Raw genomic sequence first — 19,925 nt, forward strand, 5'->3', positions numbered from 1 at the left:
GAGGCCAACCCAGCTAACTCGTCTGCCTTGTTGTTTTCTTTGCGGCCAATTTGTTCCACCGTTATCGCTTCAAACTTCTTGATTTCTTGTCTTACCAGTACCTGGTATTTAGCCATCCTATCATCCTTTGCTTCATATTCTCTAGAAACTTAATTGACTACAAGTTCGAAATCACTGTAGACCATTAGCTCGTTTCTATAACGCTCTAACTTTTATTACTCGGATAAAGTTAATTTTTCCTTTAAATCAGTTCATTTCAATAATGATAAACATCAAAGATATTTATGAAGGAATAAATTACAATATTCTCTCTCGTGTACATGTAATGAAATACAATACACGCCCATAGGCGTTACATCATCAATTACAAAATAATGAAATATATAAAATGGATTAACCCTTTTTACAACACATTGGCATTTTGCCTGCATTTAAGGGGCCCCATGGCTAACAATTAATAGACTTCAACTCTCGAGTAACTCTTCACTCCATACCTGAAAAATGATTAGCAACGTGGAATGAACACAAAGGTCAGTAGGAATCCCAATTATCCTAAACAATAGCAACATATCGATAGCTATGATCATAAATGCTCCGCATATATACATGTAGGTAATGTGACATTTCATACTTCAAAATATACTTATATAGGTACAATTTTCCAAAAGATCCTATTTAACATAACAAGAAGCAAACACCAGTTCTTACCTTTCAAAACTTTTCATTTGCATTTAAAGAAATCTCAACCATTCATCACATTATCACAATCTCCTAAGATTGATCTAAACAATATACTCGTCCTACATTCCAACTTATTATGACTATAAGGAAAATTACTACATATTATGGCCTTAAGCACAAATGTAAAATGAACGTTCACAAATACATGTATATATAAGCAACAATAAATGCATCAATACACATTACCATATTTTACTGGTCACAAGCATGAAAAGCTAATAATACATCTCTTTTCATCACAACATAAGTACAAACATAAACTATGTGTAATTAACATAATGGACCCCGGCTTCATCAAGCTATAACCACCACAACCCACTTTACTGGGCACGAGCTGGAGGGGAGAGGAACCTATTTCAAAGGGCCAAACTTTATCGAACCTCGAGTCAAAGGGGAGAGGAACCCGTTCACACTTTACCCAGCACAAACCAGAGGGAAGAGAAACCCATTTACATTTTACCAAGCGTGAACTGGAGGCAAGAGGAACCCATGTCAAAGTGCCAAACTTTACCGGACACAAATCCAGAGGGGAGAGGAACCTATATCAATGTGCACTTTCATTCAACAGAACAATTTGCACATTATTCCAAATTTGACAATTTATTCAATAACATCAATACTATCCTCTACCGATGGCCAATGACACATCCTCATAAACAACAAGGGCCAAGCCCATTAATTCAATTTCATCCTCTTGATTTAGATTTATCAACATTTATATGTTACTTAACTTTCATCTTTCAACTCCAATTAATTGAACTTCTAATTCACACCGTTTTCAAAACTCATAATTAAAATCCATTCAATTACTACCATCTCATTTTTATGATTCAATTCAAAATATTTAAATTTGATTCAACAAGTAGTAATTCTTCATGAATACAATTATTCACTTGGATAAAAATTAAAAAAAAAAATCGTAGATTTGATCTCCACTTGGAGAAAACCCTAAAAATCCACTTTGTCATAATTTGGTCTCCACCAATCAAAATGTAGCCCTCAAGACGCTCATCATTTTTGTATAAAGAACTAGTATCAAAATCTCGTTTGATCTTTGTAGATCGAAGAGAATGTGAAATTTGGTGAGAGTTTAGAGAGAAGGGAAAGAAAACAAAAGTTAGAGAGAGAGAGTGATGAAAAATGGTCAAAAAGAGAGTGGGATCTGATTTGAGTGAAAAGAGCACAAAAATCGATGTCTGGACGCACAAAATCTGCTCATGCAGATTTTAAAATCGCTCGTACAGATCAACTCAGGGAAAAATGGCTTTCTCGCAAAATCCGCTTATGTGGAAATTCAGATTCCGCTTGTGCAGATTTACACTACAAGAAATGTCACTTTTGGCTACCAAAATATTGGTCGCCAAAAGTCACTTATTTAGTCGCCAAAATGAATTAGCGACCAAAATTTTTCGTCGCTAAGCTCGTCGCCTTTACCCTGTCGGCGATAGTATTGGCGACTAAAATCTGTTTGGTCGCCGAAAGTGTACACATTTGGCTACTAAATTGGCTTTAGTCGCCAAAAGGTATGTTTCCCCTACTAAAATAATTGGTCGCCGATAATCACCATTTGGCTACGACTTTGAGTTTAGTCGGCAAAAGGTGTGTTTCTGCCACTAAAGAATTGGTCGCAGAATTAGGCTTTTTGGCTACCAACCTGTGGTGGTCGGGGAAGATTCACTTTTAGCTACAAAAAAATTGGTCGCCGAAAGTGCATATTTGGCTACTACTTTGAGTTTAGTCGGAAAAAGGTCTGTTTCTGCCACTAAAGTATTAGTCACTAAAAGTGCTACCATAATTTAAGAATAACTATTATAGACCAAACATTTTTGTCACCAATAGAATACATATTTTTAGTGACTAAGCAATTTTTGTCATTGTTACTTTTGCCCACTAAAAGTTTTGTAGCCAAAAGCCTGCTCACATTTACTTCTTCATTTTTTGCCACCAAACGTTTTAGTCGCCAAATGACACCATATTTTTTCCGTGACTAAAACATTTAGTAGCCAATACTTTCTTTATCTCTTTCTCAATTGTTTTAGCTACTAATTATTTGGTCACAAAAAATTAATGGGTTATGTTTTTGCTACTAAATTCTTAGTCACCAAAACATTTGATTACATATTTAGCTACCAAAATATTTGGTGGCCAAATATGTTAACATTTTTTTTTTAATTAAAATATTTGGTGCACCTGTATCCATTATTAATCAGCATTCCTGTATCCATCAACAGTAAATATGTTATGAAGCATTCAATAACAATTACACACATTTCAGTTCCAACCATCCAAAAAATTAATATTGAACATCCACTTATATATATATATTACAAATTTCATAAGAACCAAGTGTAAGCCCACGTCAATAATTTAATTCAATACATAATACTGGAATAACCAAATTCTTTGTGCACCTACAACTTTTGTACCACAACAAAAATTATATTATGTACCACGTGCTATGTTAATTGCTACCACCAAAAAATTTTTTACAAACCACTATATATACGGATAGAGATATGAACAAAATGCCCTCCCGTACTTGTCAACAAAAACATATCCACATTTGTATGTCCAAAAACATCTGCAAAAAAGGGGGAAAAAATCATTAGTTCGGTGCATGTAATGGCACTTCTGGACGACATATATATATCGTAATAATTTCAAACATTAAAAGACAAAGACAGTGATATCTATTAACTAATGCAAGACATCCAAACATGAACCCATCACGAGTTCTTGTTCTAGCTTTTTTATCTCTAAATCTATCGAAGTAAATTTTAGTACTTAAATGTGAAAGTAAATTGTGTAGGTATTATGAAATTACCAAAATTTTGGGTGTACTTACCATTTAATCCAAAAATTATTTGGTATAAAAATGTAAGAAAACCCATCATTACAGTTTGTCTGGTATCCATAAAACTCACTATGCTTATGCTTTTGTGACCTCCACGAAGCTTCCAGTTACGTTAGTTCAGTGTTTTTCTGACCTCCACGGATGGAAATTAATATGGTCTTTTTCTTCATAAAAGATTCTAATTTTCTCAATATAATCATTGAAATTTTGGAAACACTTTCCTTAAAGAATAAACTAATTAGTGGGTTTATAGATGTAGATATGCTTCTGTTTGTGAATGAGTAATGCCTTGGGTTCTTTATAGGCTTATGGGGACGAGCTATATAAGATTATGCTTAACTATTCTTCCATTACACTATCTAATTTTGATACGTACCTTCAATACTTAGCTTCTTTAGTCCTAAGTTCCCTATTCTGTTGCTAAGGAATTATCCTCCCTTCAGCCAAATCTTGAGGCCATGTTATGTATATGAACTATCTATTGTTCAACTGTTGCACATTTTGTAGTGGTGATAGTTAAACTTATCAAATACACAATTGCGCCTAAACCTTAGCTGAACTTTACAAATCCTTTGTTCCAATTTCCAAAGGACTACGTCAACAGGATATATCATTCGTCACATTTAGTTCTTGTCCTACTTACGTATTGTGGACACCTACATGTCACATTTATCATCGGGAACCTTCCTATTACGGAAAAACAGTGGCTCGGGGGCTGTTTTGCATTTTCGGCCCCCGAACCCCTTTTTTCGACAAAGTTTATGACATTTTCAACTCTAATTCCCAAAGTAGCTGTCCTATTTATGTACCGTCTGTCCATAGATGTCACATTTATCACCGGGAAGCTTCCCGTTACCAGAAAATAAAATTTTGGGGGCTGCTTTGCATTTTCGCCCCTCGAACCACTATTTTCGACTAAGTTTATGACATTTTGAACTCTAATTCCCAACGTAGGTGTCACGCCCTCAAAATAATAACAATAAACCCATCAGATAAGACATGCATTTACATTTAAACTAACTGCATTCCTTTCATTCATTAGAATTCCAAGACATAAGTATTACATGTTAACCTCATAACAAAATGCCCTACGGGCTTACAGCTTTCCAAGTTAACACTTGGTTACAACAAAGAGTTCTAACTCGTTTACACATTAAGCCCTTGGCTTGAAATTACATGTAATACATCGAAAGTAAAACGACAAAACTATGCCCGCCACTAGCCTCCCAGCTATGTCCTTGGAGGTGGCATGCTTCCTGCACCTGAAAATGATATTCCCATATAGGGTGAGCCACAGCCCAGTAGAAATACACTAAACCAACCATGGACAATGACTAAAACATTAGCAATTGATAGTTGGTCAACACTGATACAATCACATAAATTACGTATTTATGTCAACGACTTACAAGTCCCAATTACATTTCATTTTCCCTTTTTCAACAGATAAGCATACAAGCTCTATCATCATTTCCACAGATATGTATAAAAACTATATCTCACATTCAGATAAGCATAAAAGCTATATCCACATTCTCAACAGATATGTATATCAACAATATCCACAGATAAGCATACAAGCTGTATCCACACTCTACAACAGATATGTATATCAACAATATCCACAGATAAGCATACAAGCTGTATCCACACTTCACAAAGATAAGCATATGAGCTCTATCTTCACTTCTCTAGACAAGCATATGAGCTCTGTCTACGGAGTTCATCCCCTATCTTCTCCCAATACCTATCCGGTTTAGAGGTACATCCCCTATCTTCCCCTAAACCGCGGAGTACATCCCCTATCTCCTCCTCTACACATAACGTATATAAACACATTGGTTCTATATACAATCACACAATACACACAATTAATGTATTCTGTCAACCGTCAAGTTCCATGACACATTCCATTGATTAGTTTTCGTTTACCTAATCATCATGCATTGTCTACAACAATCTCGACTATCCTCCACCGATAGCCCAAAGCAGTTATTTCTAAAACAGAAAATAAATGCACAAATGGATATTCAATCAACATTTCATTTCCTCATTTCTCACCAATTAATTATCCCAATTAATTAAACAATGTAATTAGGCCATTTTCCATAATTACCATTTCAACCCTTAGGTCCCATTTTCATCAATGATTCAACAATCATTCCATTTTTCTATGCCAAACATGCATCTAGGTTTATTATGAATAAAACCCCAACTTTTGTAAAATTACACAAAAGCCCCAAACTTTCACAAAATTACCAAACCAAGCCCAACATCTCAAAATACCAAAATTTAAAGACAAAACCCATAGAGAGGAGTAGGTTATCCCTACCTCAAATTCGGAGTTCCAAAGGAGAAGACGACAAAACCCAACGTGCTCCAAAACCCGAGATTTTCAGATTAAAATGAATCCCTCGACGATCAACGACTTTTTTGTAAAGGCCAAAGGTGAGTAAATCACTCCTACTAGATCAAAACCTAGAGAGAAGGTAGAGTCTAGAGTGAGAGGCTCAACAATGGTGATTTTGGAAAAGTAAGAGAGAGAAGAGAAAGTGAAAAAGTGATTTGAAAAGTCACAATTTCGGGACTTTAACCCAGGTCTCCGCTCGAGCGTAAAACACCCCGCTCGAGCGGCCACTCACAGACTTCCGCTCGAGCGGCCAACCTCCCGTTCGAGCGCAGAATGCACTCGCCCAGCACTTTTGCAGAACCAGGCCTTCGCTCGAGCTCCCAACCCTACGCTCGAGCGGCCACTCACACAGATTCGCTCGAGCGGCCAACTCCACGCTCGAGCGTACAACACTGCACAACAAATACTGGATGGGTGTATTATCCGCTCGAGCGCCAACACCTCCGCTCGAGCGTACAGGCCAAAAATCTGGGCAACTAGTTTTGGTTTCTAAACTCAACCAACCTGAAACAAATCCGCCCAACACATCCTATAACTCAAATACAAAGTAAGAAAGGATGTAAACAAGATAATAAACAACTACCAACATCCACGGACACATGTCCGGATCACTATACAACAAGGGTAAACCCGGGATCGCTATAACCTCCCCCCCTTAAAGAATTTCGTCCCCGAAATTAAACACAAGTTTTCAAAAAAAAAAACAAGTTTTCCTTCATTTTAGACAATGTTACAATTTAACATTCAACAATTCGACCCATTACCGGTCATCCCATCCCTTTAAATAGAGACATATCACAATATGTAAACAACATATGTATTTTCAACATGCACCAACATTATGCACTAACTTTCCAATGTCAACAATATATTCAACAGATATAATGTTACATTCAACTTCCATATGAGGCAAGTTCCAAAACATACTACCAATAATCAAAACATTCTCAATGTTTCACAACTTAAGACATATATAAAAGCTCTTAAGTTCAACAAAATGTAAAATTCAAATACAAGATCACACATCAACAAACAAGTCCGGATATTTCTCACGGATTTCCAACTCACGTTCCCAAGTGGCTTCCTCCACTCCGTGATGTTTCCACAAGACTTTCACCAAAGGAACGGTCTTACCACGCAGGACCTGATCCCGCCTATCCAAGACCCGAACCGGTCTCTCCTCATACGAGGCATCCTCATCTACCTCTAAATCGCTCCAATCCAGCACATGTGATGGATCTGGCTCATACTTCCGAAGCATACTCACATGAAACACGTCATGCACTCCGGACAACTGCGGCGGTAAGGCTAACCGATAAGCAACCTCACCTATCTTCTCAAGGATCTCAAAAGGACCAATAAACCGAGGGGATAATTTCCCACTCTTCCCAAACCTCATCAGGCCTCGCCTAGGTGATATTTTCAGAAAGACATGATCACCTACCTCAAACGCCAAAGGCCTCCTCCTACGGTCGGCATAACTCTTTTGTCGACTCTGGGCTGTAACAAGCCTCCTACGGATAAGCTCAACTTTCTCCGTCGTCTCCCTAACCAACTCCGGACCCAACAAAGGTGCATCACCCACCTCAGCCCAACACACTGGAGACCTACACGGTCGGCCATACAAGGCCTCAAACGGTGCCATACCGATGCTAGACTGAAAACTGTTGTTGTAGGCAAACTCTACCAATGGCAAGTGCCTCTCCCACGTCCCACTAAAATCTAGGACACAACCCCGAAGCATATCCTCGAGGATCTGAATCGTACGCTCGGACTGCCCGTCAGTCTGAGGATGATAAGCCGTACTAAAGGTCAACTTAGTGCCCAAGGCACTCTGCAAACTCTGCCACAACCTAGCAGTAAAACGAGGATCTCTATCTGAGACGATCGTCACTGGGACCCCGTGCAATCTCACTACGTCCCGAATATACAGGTCGGCAAGATGATCTACCGAATCTCTCACGCGCATAGGAATAAAGTGCGCCGACTTAGTCAACCGGTCTACAACCACCCAAATAGCATCACTACCCCGCTGAGTCCTCGGAAGACCTACAACGAAGTCCATAGTGACATGCTCCCACTTCCACTCGGCAATAGGCAAGGGTTGCAACAAACCCGCTGGCCTCTGATGCTCGGCCTTCACTTGCTGGCAAGTAAGGCACTTCGATACGAAAACAGCCACATCTCTCTTCATACCCCGCCACCAAAACTGGCGACCCAAATCCTGATACATCTTAGTACCTCCCGGATGCACCGCAAGGCGCGAATGGTGAAACTCTCGGAGTACTTCCTCTCGGCAAGACTCCGGTACAAACAAACGGTTTCGGTATCTCACACTCAGGTCGGGATACACCGTCAAACCCTTCTCAACCTTCCCACTGGAGATCTTCTCTCGGAGGGATTCTACCTCAAGGTCACCTCTCTGTGCCTCTAACACTCTAATCACAAGTGTAGGCTACGCAACAACAGAAAACAAGGCCGCAGCCTCGACAGATTCGCCCAGTAGCAAATCAAACTCGCCAAGTGCTCCCAACATCTCCCATTCCCGGATGGCTATACAAGCTACATCACTAATGGTTTTCCTACTAAGGGCATCGGCCACAACATTGGCCTTTCCCGGATGATAATGCAACTCAAAATCATAATCCTCGATGAACTCCATCCATCTCCTCTGCCTCAGATTCAAGTCTCTCTGTGTAAACAGATACTTCAAACTCTTGTGATCCGAGAATACCTCGAACTTCTCACCATAAAGGTAGTGCCTCCAGATTTTCAAGGCAAAGATCACTGCTGCTAACTCTAGGTCGTGTGTGGGATAATTCTTCTCGTGTATTTTCAACTGACGTGAGCCATAAGCTACCACTTTTCCCTCTTGCATCAACACACAACCCAAACCCTCTCGTGAAGCATCACAATAAACCGCATAACCCAACCCTCTCTCCGGAATAATCAACACCAGAGCGGTGGTCAATCTAATTTTCAACTCTTGGAACGACTTTTCACAAGTCTCATTCCACACAAACTTGACTCCTTTCTGAGTCAGCCTAGTCAACGGTGACGCTAACCTGGAGAAATCTTTCACAAACCAACGGTAATACCCAGCCAATCCCAGAAAACTGCGGATCTCAAACACACTCTTAGGCTGTGCCCAATCTTGCACTGCCTCAACCTTGGATGTATCAACAGACACCCCTTCCCCGGATACCACGTGGCCTAAGAATTTGACTTCCCCCAGCCAGAACTCACACTTCCCAAACTTGGCATACAGCCTATGGGCTCTAAGTAACTCAAGCACCACTCTCAAGTGTGCCTCGTGCTCCTCCTCAGAAGACGAATAGATAAGGATATCGTCCACGAAAACAACCACAAATCGGTCTAAGAACTCCCGGAAAATCCGGTTCATCAAGTCCATAAAGACTGCCGGTGCATTGGTAAGTCCGAATGGCATCACCAAAAACTCATAATGGCCATACCGCGTACGGAATGCCGTCTTAGGAACATCTTCCTCCCTGACCCTCAACTGATGGTAACCCGATCTCAAGTCTATCTTAGAGAAACAACGAGAACCCTTCAACTGGTCAAACAAATCATCTATACGGGGCATAGGATATTTATTCTTAATCGTAGCCCGATTCAACTTCCGGTAGTCTATACACAATCTCAAGGTACCATCTTTCTTTTTAACAAAGAGGGCCGGTGCTCCCCACGGTGAAACACTAGGGCGAACAAAGCCCTTATCGAGCAATTCCTGGAGCTGAACTTTCAACTCAACCAACTCTGCTGGAGCAAAACGGTAAGGTGCCATAGAAATCGGCGCCGTACCAGGCACTAAATCAATAGAGAACTCTATCTCTCGGTGAGGTGGCAAACTAACAAGATCTTCGGGAAAAACATCCGAATACTCACAAACCACCCTCGGCAATACATGCTGGGTCTCACCACTCTCACCACTCTCAAAGCTAGCAAGTAGACTACTAAGCTCACTTCGCCCTCGCGAATCATACCCCGGTGGCAAAACACTACCAACCCGGTCTCCCAAGAAATGGAACCACTCCCCGCTCAAGGTACATAATGTAACCCTCTGGCGGTAGCAATCAATAACAGCCCGGTATGACGATAACCAGTCCATACCCAAAATAACATCAAAACCCTTCATGGGCATGACAACAAACGGAAAAGGAAGCCTATAGTCGGCGACCTCTATATCACAACCTCTAACACCCTGTTTCAAAATCAACTCACCACCCAAAGGCGATACCACACAAATAGGAGATGCTAACTGTGCTAACTCCAATTCCAAAACAGATGCAAATGCAGCAGATACAAAAGAATGAGATGCACCCGTGTCTATCAACACATTAGCAACTGAGTTGCAAAACAGAAAAGTACCTCTCACTACTGATGGAGCCGGTACTAAGTCCTGCGCGGTAACAGCATACACGCGCCCCGTAGGCCCCTGGTCTACCTGCTCACCTCTCGGAGCAAAAGACTGCTGCACAGACTGGGATGACGAAGCTCCCGGATTGGCCCTCGAGGCCTGCACAGACTGAGCTGGCTGAAAACCCTGCGTCTGCCTAGAACCAGACGCTCCCGAAGTGGCACTCAACTGTGGGCAAAACCTCTTCATGTGCCCAGGTTGTCCACACTGATAACAAGTCAAGAGCTGCCCCCTGCCCAAACTCTGACTCTGCGGTCTAGCTGAAGAAGAAGCAGCTTTCTGACCCCCACCCTTCTGCGGGCAAACAGAAACCTTGTGACCCAGCTGGCCACACTTGTAACAAGTGAATTCCCCCTGACTGCCTCTCCCCGAGCCTACACTCGGCACTGGAAAGGTCGATCTAGAGACTGCACCCTGAGACTGCTGAGGGTTATAACCCTTCTGTCTCCTGCCATCACCCTGACTATCCTGGCTCCTCTTGGAGCCTCTCTGACCCTCATCTTCCTCCTGCATCATAAGCTCCATATGAGCTGCAGCATCCACTAGGTGTCTATACTCTCGAATATAAGACCCACCAACTCTCAACTTGAGGCCCCGCCTCAACTTCCGCTCAAACTCATAGCAACGGCGTTCCTCAGACGCCACCAGTTCAGGTGCAAACCTAGACAGACTGGTAAAAGTAGCCTCAAACTCGGCCACTGACAAGCTCTGCTGATTAAGCCGGCTAAACTGATCCCTCAGCTTCTCCCTAGCTGCTGCTGATAAAAACCTCTCCTGAAAAGCATTCACAAACGCCTCCCAAGTACCACCAACACGAGCTTTCTCGTACTTCCACCATTGACCCGCATCTCCCTTCAGTTGGAAGGATGCCAAGGTCACTTTCAGTGCTCCGTCCTCGATGCCAAGCATCTCAAACGTCTTCGTTGTCTGTTCGAGCCATTCATCTGCCTTAAGCGGCTCTTTAGGATCCCCGATAAACTCGTCCGGATTACACCGGAAGAACTCCCTCTTCAAGAAGGAAGGCCCTGTCTCAGCTGCCTGATTCCCAGCTCTAAGAATACCCAAAGCTCCTGCTATCTCTCTGGCCAAGGCACCCATAGCCTGCTGACCTACTGGCTCGGCCACATTGGCCTGCCCAACTCCCTCCTGCACTGCCGGAATCTCACCCTGTAACGGTACTTCCTGCCTCGTAGGTCTACCACGCCTAGCACCTCTTCCTCGTCCTGACATCCTAATAAAGGCAACACAGAACGTTAGCACATTCATAGGTGTGCCGAAACTAAACACTCACGTCCTAATGCATGGACAAGTGTAATTCACTCCACATAAGCACATAAACACATAAGCACTTACGAATTTCATTTCCGGATAATGATAGTCCCGAGACGTTACTAGAGTTCCGGTTAGAAACAGCGTTGATCAAGTGCTTTTCCAACAAGACTCCCAGAAACTCAAGGATCCAATCAACATCCTAGAAATTAAATCCCATACCCACATAGTCACATAAGCATGTTATCAAATAAACACTTAGCATATGGTACTACATCTACGTCTCTATCAAGCGAGACAAACCCATTGTGATCCTAATCACTTCCCACGTACCCAAAGTATTCGAACCCGGTACGCTCTGATACCAAGTTGTCACGCCCTCAAAATAATAACAATAAACCCATCAGATAAGACATGCATTTACATTTAAACTAACTGCATTCCTTTCATTCATTAGAATTCCAAGACATAAGTATTACATGTTAACCTCATAACAAAATGCCCTACGGGTTTACAGCTTTCCAAGTTAACACTTGGTTACAACAAAGAGTTCTAACTCGTTTACACATTAAGCCCTTGGCTTGAAATTACATGTAATACATCGAAAGTAAAACGACAAAACTATGCCCGCCACTAGCCTCCCAGCTATGTCCTTGGAGGTGGCATGCTTCCTGCACCTGAAAATGATATTCCCATATAGGGTGAGCCACAGCCCAGTAGAAATACACTAAACCAACCATGGACAATGACTAAAACATTAGCAATTGATAGTTGGTCAACACTGATACAATCACATAAATTACGTATTTATGTCAACGACTTACAAGTCCCAATTACATTTCATTTTCCCTTTTTCAACAGATAAGCATACAAGCTCTATCATCATTTCCACAGATATGTATAAAAACTATATCTCACATTCAGATAAGCATAAAAGCTATATCCACATTCTCAACAGATATGTATATCAACAATATCCACAGATAAGCATACAAGCTGTATCCACACTCTACAACAGATATGTATATCAACAATATCCACAGATAAGCATACAAGCTGTATCCACACTTCACAAAGATAAGCATATGAGCTCTATCTTCACTTCTCTAGACAAGCATATGAGCTCTGTCTACGGAGTTCATCCCCTATCTCCTCCCAATACCTATCCGGTTTAGAGGTACATCCCCTATCTTCCCCTAAACCGCGGAGTACATCCCCTATCTCCTCCTCTACACATAACGTATATAAACACATTGGTTCTATATACAATCACACAATACACACAATTAATGTATTCTGTCAACCGTCAAGTTCCATGACACATTCCATTGATTAGTTTTCGTTTACCTAATCATCATGCATTGTCTACAACAATCTCGACTATCCTCCACCGATAGCCCAAAGCAGTTATTTCTAAAACAGAAAATAAATGCACAAATGGATATTCAATCAACATTTCATTTCCTCATTTCTCACCAATTAATTATCCCAATTAATTAAACAATGTAATTAGGCCATTTTCCATAATTACCATTTCAACCCTTAGGTCCCATTTTCATCAATGATTCAACAATCATTCCATTTTTCTATGCCAAACATGCATCTAGGTTTATTATGAATAAAACCCCAACTTTTGTAAAATTACACAAAAGCCCCAAACTTTCACAAAATTACCAAACCAAGCCCAACATCTCAAAATACCAAAATTTAAAGACAAAACCCATAGAGAGGAGTAGGTTATCCCTACCTCAAATTCGGAGTTCCAAAGGAGAAGACGACAAAACCCAACGTGCTCCAAAACCCGAGATTTTCAGATTAAAATGAAGCCCTCGACGATCAACGACTTTTTTGTAAAGGCCAAAGGTGAGTAAATCACTCCTACTAGATCAAAACCTAGAGAGAAGGTAGAGTCTAGAGTGAGAGGCTCAACAATGGTGATTTTGGAAAAGTAAGAGAGAGAAGAGAAAGTGAAAAAGTGATTTGAAAAGTCACAATTTCGGGACTTTAACCCAGGTCTCCGCTCGAGCGTAAAACACCCCGCTCGAGCGGCCACTCACAGACTTCCGCTCGAGCGGCCAACCTCCCGCTCGAGCGCAGAATGCACTCGCCCAGCACTTTTGCAGAACCAGGCCTCCGCTCGAGCTCCCAACCCTACGCTCGAGCGGCCACTCACACAGATTCGCTCGAGCGGCCAACTCCACGCTCGAGCGTACAACACTGCACAACAAATACTGGATGGGTGTATTATCCGCTCGAGCGCCAACACCTCCGCTCGAGCGTACAGGCCAAAAATCTGGGCAACTAGTTTTGGTTTCTAAACTCAACCAACCTGAAACAAATCCGCCCAACACATCCTATAACTCAAATACAAAGTAAGAAAGGATGTAAACAAGATAATAAACAACTACCAACATCCACGGACACATGTCCGGATCACTATACAACAAGGGTAAACCCGGGATCGCTATAGTAGGCGTGCTATTTACGTACCGTCTGTCCCTACATGTCACATTTATCACCGGGAAGCTTCCCGTTACCAGAAAATAAAATTTTGGGGGCTGCTTTGCATTTTCGCCCCTCGAACCCCTATTTTCGACTAAGTTTATGACATTTTCAACTCTAATTCCCAACGTAGGCGTGCTATTTACGTACCGTCTGTCCCTACATGTCACATTTATCACCGGGAAGCTTCCCGTTATCAGAAAACAGTGTTTTGGGGGATGCTTTGCATTTTCGCCCCCCGAACCCCTTTTTCCGACTAAGTTTATGACATTTTCAACTCTAATTCCCAACGTAGGCGTGCTATTTACATACCGTCTGTCCCTACATGTCACATTTATCACCGGGAAGCTTCCCGTTATGAGAAAATAGTGTTTCGGGGGCTATTTCGCATTTTCGCCCCCCGAACCCCTTTTTTCGTCTAAGTTTATGACTTTTTCAACTCTAACTCCCAACGTATGTGTCCTATTTACGTACCGTCTGTCCCAACGTGTCACTTTTGTCACCGGGAAGGTTACTATTACTTTTAAACACATATTCGAGTTACTATTCAAAATACCACTGTTGAAGTTTACATGTTACTGTAAACGAAGATTGAAATTCGCTATGTTTTTTTAACATGTTTCTACTATAGTTAATCTTAATCAAGTACATATTTTAAATACAAGTTCATTGTTAAGAAAACTCAATACCAAACTCTAGTAACTACACAAGAAATCATTAACCCCAAATAACTCACAAATTGATGACATTTTCAACTCTTCAAGCGAACATATTTAAACAAAGTAAGTGTGACATTAATGAAATTGTTCTTACCAAAAAACAAACGTCGGATGCCCAACTTAGATTCCCAAGAGTTGTGACAGTTTGGCGACTACGTTATTGAGATGCTCGACCTTTGTATTTGTCTCGTCCCTTGCCTTTTGTCCCTCCTCCCACTCTTTCAACATCTCATTGGATAATTGAATGCGCTCCTCTCGTTCTTTCAACAACTCATTGTAACATCTCTCGCGCTCCTCTCGCTCTTTCATTAACTCGTCATGATCCTTTTGCCGCTCCTCACGAAGTGCCTCCACCTCAGCTCGCATTGCCTCCATGTCCTTATCGTGTGCTCGTGTTGCAAATATGGTAGACGGTTGTGGGCCACTCCCAAATCCAAGCAAGTACCTTTTCTTCTGTCCAAGCACTTGCCTTGAAATATCCTCTTGTGTCAATGGCGTCCCCGACTCGATGGCAGCCGCTTGTACATTGACCATCTCTTGCTGTCATTTCAAATAAATAAGGGTTAAAAAACTTTGGCAACATATATGTATTATTGGGTACTAAGTACAAGAAAATATTGAATACATATATTTCCTTGTCACATACTTACATGCAGCTCACGGCATTTCGGATGGATCCAGTCATTCGTTTTCTTTGAAGTGTGGCTGTCCTCATAGAACTTTGGGAAATCCAACTCTCCATCTTTTGCTACCTGTTAACACATCAATGTATAAATCAATGACACTTTATGCACCAAACAGACAAATTTCCATGAACAGATTTTTAAACAAATTGCTGGACAGATTGGGAGACAGATTTGGAGACAAATTTTAAGACAGATTTTCTGCCAGATTTGAAGCCAGATTCGTATTCAATTTTAAAAATAAATTAAAATTGCTCTAAACACCAAACATGTAGGTTATTACCTAAATGGGATTGAATATGTGTACTTGTTGCAGTCCATCATTGATTTTTAAATATGCGATATTGATATTTTAAGGATGAGCCCCAACCTAGCCTTAATGGGGAGTACGGTGCTAGGACTTTCATGGTGAATCATTTTGATCGGCACTATTGTGGCAAGTGTGGCTTCACCTATGTTTATCAGAAGTCTGGTGGTGATTAATCCTTTGATTTCAACTTTGAATTACTGTTTGTGTTTTTGTTTTAGTGCAGAAGGTTATGGATTTGTGTTAAAGTTTGAATTTTGATGGCTTATTTCTATTCTACTGCTTTAGTTGTTAAACATGAGATGGATTCTTCTTAAATTAAACGAATCTTTGACATATGGTGTGGTATTATTTCTACTGGCCTTTTTTTGGTTTGTTGATGATTTATGCCCAAACTTTGTTTTCATCTATTTGATGCATATGTGTGAGTTGTCCTGAAACTTATGAAAAAAACTAATGAGAATGAAGTGGGTGTTTCTAAACTTTTTATGACAAATCAATTGATTAGATACTGATATCAAATGAATATTATTGTGGTTTTAGATTATACAACACACAATTCTTTAATAGATGTATCAAAAAAATGAATCCTCTACGCTGACACACTTTTCCTTTTCCAAATCCTTCAACCAACATAGTGGCAGTGAATTATAGGTGGAAATTGGTAGTATGACAACAGTTGGAAGTCCTATTTTGTATTTAAATAAATAAAAAAAAAAAACCTAGAGAAAATATTTAGATGATCTTTTCCTTACTAGACTAATGATTGGGTGTTATTCTTAAGTATGAGATGATCTTTTCCTTATGGGCCAATTAAGTATAAGATATTTAGACTGTAGTACTTAGCACCAAAGTTTGTCTTTCTCACTAAGAATTTTCCATCCCAGTTTAATGAGAAGGGATGCATTGTCATCTTTAGCTTTTCTAATACCTAGTCCCCCTTCAACTTTTCTTTTACACACATTATCCCAACACACCAAATGAACTTTCTTCCTGCTATCAGTGTCCCTCTAGAGAAAATTTATGTTCAATCTGTCAATATCATTACAAAGGCTCCTACGAAGTTCCATAGTTTGCATGTTGTAACTGGGAATAATTGAGGTCACAGATTGAATGAGAGTGGTACTGCCAGCAAGAGATAGATTTCTAGTTTTCCACCCTGAGAGTCTACTCTTCATCTTTTCTATGATCTCATTGAACATTGGCTTGTTAACTCTCAATTGGAGAAGTAGGGATCCCAGGTATTTACCAAGATCTTACGTCAGGGGGATCCTACTTTGAAAGCTTAGGTCATAGCTTTATGTCTAGGAAGGTTAGAAGAGGCAAAAAGTTTAGATTTAGCATGGTTGACTTTCTGCCCAGACACATCACAAAATTCAATGAGAACATCCATGATAATTTCACAGTTGGGTTGATTAGCTTTGGCAAAGAGTATGAGGTCATCAGCAAAGAACAAGTGAGAAAGTGGGGGACTATTTCTAGAGGCTTTAATGCCCTTCCAAGTGCGATCTTTAACTTTCGAAGTGATCATGTTTGAGAGTCTTTCCATATAGAGTACAAAGAGGTAAGGTAAGGTAAGATTGGGTCACCTTCCCTTACGCCCCTTTCATTATGGATACCATTAATCACTTCTCCATTCCAAAGTATGGAGGAGTGGCTATTAGTAAAGGCGCTCATAATCAAATTAACCCAATCCTCATTGATTTTAAATTCAAACAGATTATGTCCACCAGATTTACATGAGCTATGTTACTAGAGATTATCAAACAGAATTTCTCAAACAGATTATGTCCAACAGATTTTGGCACATAGCCACTTATAATCACTTCAGATTATGTGTATTATAACATGTGTATGTACAGGAATATCTGTTTTTTGTGAATGTATTAACTTAAATCTAAAACACATAGCTACAAGACTAATGATCTTAAGTGAAAAACAAAGTATAGTTTAGATCTTGGGCTGTATATATAGTTCAGATTGTGTATGAATTAGTGTAGACAGATTTAGTAAAACTATTGTGTCTACTGTATTATAGTGTAGCATAGTGTACACAGATTTATAAATCTAAACTATACACAATATGTATTATAGTTTAGACAGATTTTTAGAGTATAGTTTACATTTTGTAGTATAGTGCAGTATATATTGTTCAGATTGGCTTTGATTTTTGCTGATCTGTTGGTTCTGAGTGGACTGCACTAATTTTGGTTTTCAGCTGCTGATCTGTCTGTTTTGCTTATCTGTTTTGAGGTATCCTTGGAAGGCTTCAGTTTGGTTCTGAGTGGATGCAGGGTTGGGCTCTGGAAATGAGATGGGTGAGGCTTGCAATCAGCTGGGCTGCTTCTTCATTCTGCTTCTGCGTTGAGCTGGTATTGTTTTGCATTCTATCAGATCTCAGCAGAGGTGTGGTCTACAGCAACAGAGAAACTATCTGCTTTTTCTGGCTTTTTCTCTTTTTTGTATGCTCGTTGGCTTCTCACCAACTAGGAGGTTGGAGCTTGTTTTTAGCTCCAAGCTCCTCTTTATTGATGTAAATTTTCCTCTTCCATCAATAAAGTTTTTTTTGCCGTTCAAAAAAATATATATATATTGTTCAGATTGTGTATTATAGTGTAGACAGATTTATATATACTGTATTATAGTGTTGACAGCTTGTGTATTATAGTGTATTATAGTGTAAACATAGTATAGTTTAGATTTTGTGAGACAGATTTCGAAAGAAAGACAGAGTATAGTGTAGGCAGATTTAGAATGCAAACATGTGGCAAGGGTAGATTTAACAGATTTTTTCCAGACGGATTTTTTGCAGACAGTACATGTTTACTAACAGAGTTTAAAAAATATATATATATATATATATATATATATGTGTGTGTGTGTGTGTGTAGGAGAACATAACATTTTTCAAATCCAAACAACATATAATGGATTCAAGTTTAAAAAAAATCGAACTCACCATAGCAGCCATTGCGATAGGAAATGAGCGAGACCCATTGGTATGATTGTACGGCAATTGACTCCTATTACTCTTGCCAGCTTTTGACCGTTTCTAAAAATAAGTCAAGCAGATAAACAATATTTTTTGTCAATATTAAGGCATATCACATTTTCACATAGATGTATGTACTCTATCTAGTCTATTATTTTACCTGGTGAGATGCATCTTGCCATGCCACATCGATCAAATGCTTCCAATTATCTAAACTCACCCCTACGGGCGGATGACCATAGATCTCATCACGTGGAAGTCCTTTTAACAATTCGAACTCTTGCTTCAAGGTGTACCTCCAATCTTTGTACAACCCATAGGCCTTCTTATTCACAATCTCCTGTGCTTGTAAGTCATTGTGGAAATCGTCTCCAATTTGAAACTTGTCCTACATGCAAAACAAATTGAAATAGTAATCATTACATATTAGTCTTTCTTATTACTCACATAATACAATTACATATTGTGGACAAGTAATATTAGTTACAAGAACTCCTTGGATGACGGCAGCTTTAGTAGTCTCATCAAGATCCAGCCATGACTTCACATCTTTCAAAGGGCACAAGGTTCTAATTTGAATTCCTAACTCGTTAGTTGCTGGAGTGGCATACTTGCCAGTCATTGCATTCAACCCACGATCGATGTGAACATAACATTTTTCCCCTTTGTTGGCTCTAATTATTTTTTGTATGCCCTTGCCAAGTGTCGGTCCACGTACACGTAGGGGCTTCGAAGTCCCTGTTAACAACATAACATCATGAAAATTGCCTAAAATTTGGCTACAAAAAAACAATGGCAATGGCATGTGGTAATTGACAAATTTTATACACTTCATTCTTACCTACGCCACTCGGCTGCGTTTCGGATGGGGCTTGTGTCTCATCAGAATCATCCATTGGTTGGCTAGTGACATGATGAGATGGTCCCACATTTGATCGGACGGGTACAATAGGAGACGGAGCAACGGGTGATCCTAAAGGAATAGCAGCCGGCGAGTCTGTTTCTGGCTG

General features: G+C 40.2%; 1 protein-coding gene across 1 annotated transcript; it reads right to left on the minus strand.

Annotated features, from left to right (window-relative positions):
* Positions 1 to 3,101: 3,101 nt before the first annotated feature.
* LOC145794713 (uncharacterized) lies at positions 3,102 to 19,665 on the minus strand. Its single transcript, XM_082877101.1, has 6 exons — positions 19,403 to 19,665; positions 19,076 to 19,303; positions 18,883 to 18,975; positions 15,584 to 15,685; positions 15,028 to 15,473; positions 3,102 to 3,322 (listed from the first exon to the last, which is right to left on the minus strand). Exons 1-5 carry the CDS (start codon positions 19,535 to 19,537, stop codon positions 15,054 to 15,056), a joined length of 978 nt encoding a protein of 325 aa, XP_082733227.1. The 5' UTR covers positions 19,538 to 19,665; the 3' UTR covers positions 3,102 to 3,322; positions 15,028 to 15,053.
* Positions 19,666 to 19,925: the final 260 nt, after the last annotated feature.

This window comes from Camellia sinensis, chromosome 7 (assembly GCF_055761805.1).
Source record: "Camellia sinensis isolate YWXY chromosome 7, ASM5576180v1, whole genome shotgun sequence".
In the NCBI taxonomy this organism is placed as follows: Eukaryota; Viridiplantae; Streptophyta; class Magnoliopsida; order Ericales; family Theaceae; genus Camellia; species Camellia sinensis.

Coding starts and splice junctions, on each gene's coding strand:
- LOC145794713 (XM_082877101.1), bottom strand. CDS start 19,537: ATGACTGGCAAGTATGCCACTCCAGCAACTAACGAGTTAGGAATTCAA. Junction 18,976..19,075: donor GGCAAGATGCATCTCACCAG/GTAAAATAATAG, acceptor ACTTATTTTTAG/AAACGGTCAAAAGCTGGCAA. Junction 15,686..18,882: donor CTATCGCAATGGCTGCTATG/GTGAGTTCGATT, acceptor ATGTGTTAACAG/GTAGCAAAAGATGGAGAGTT.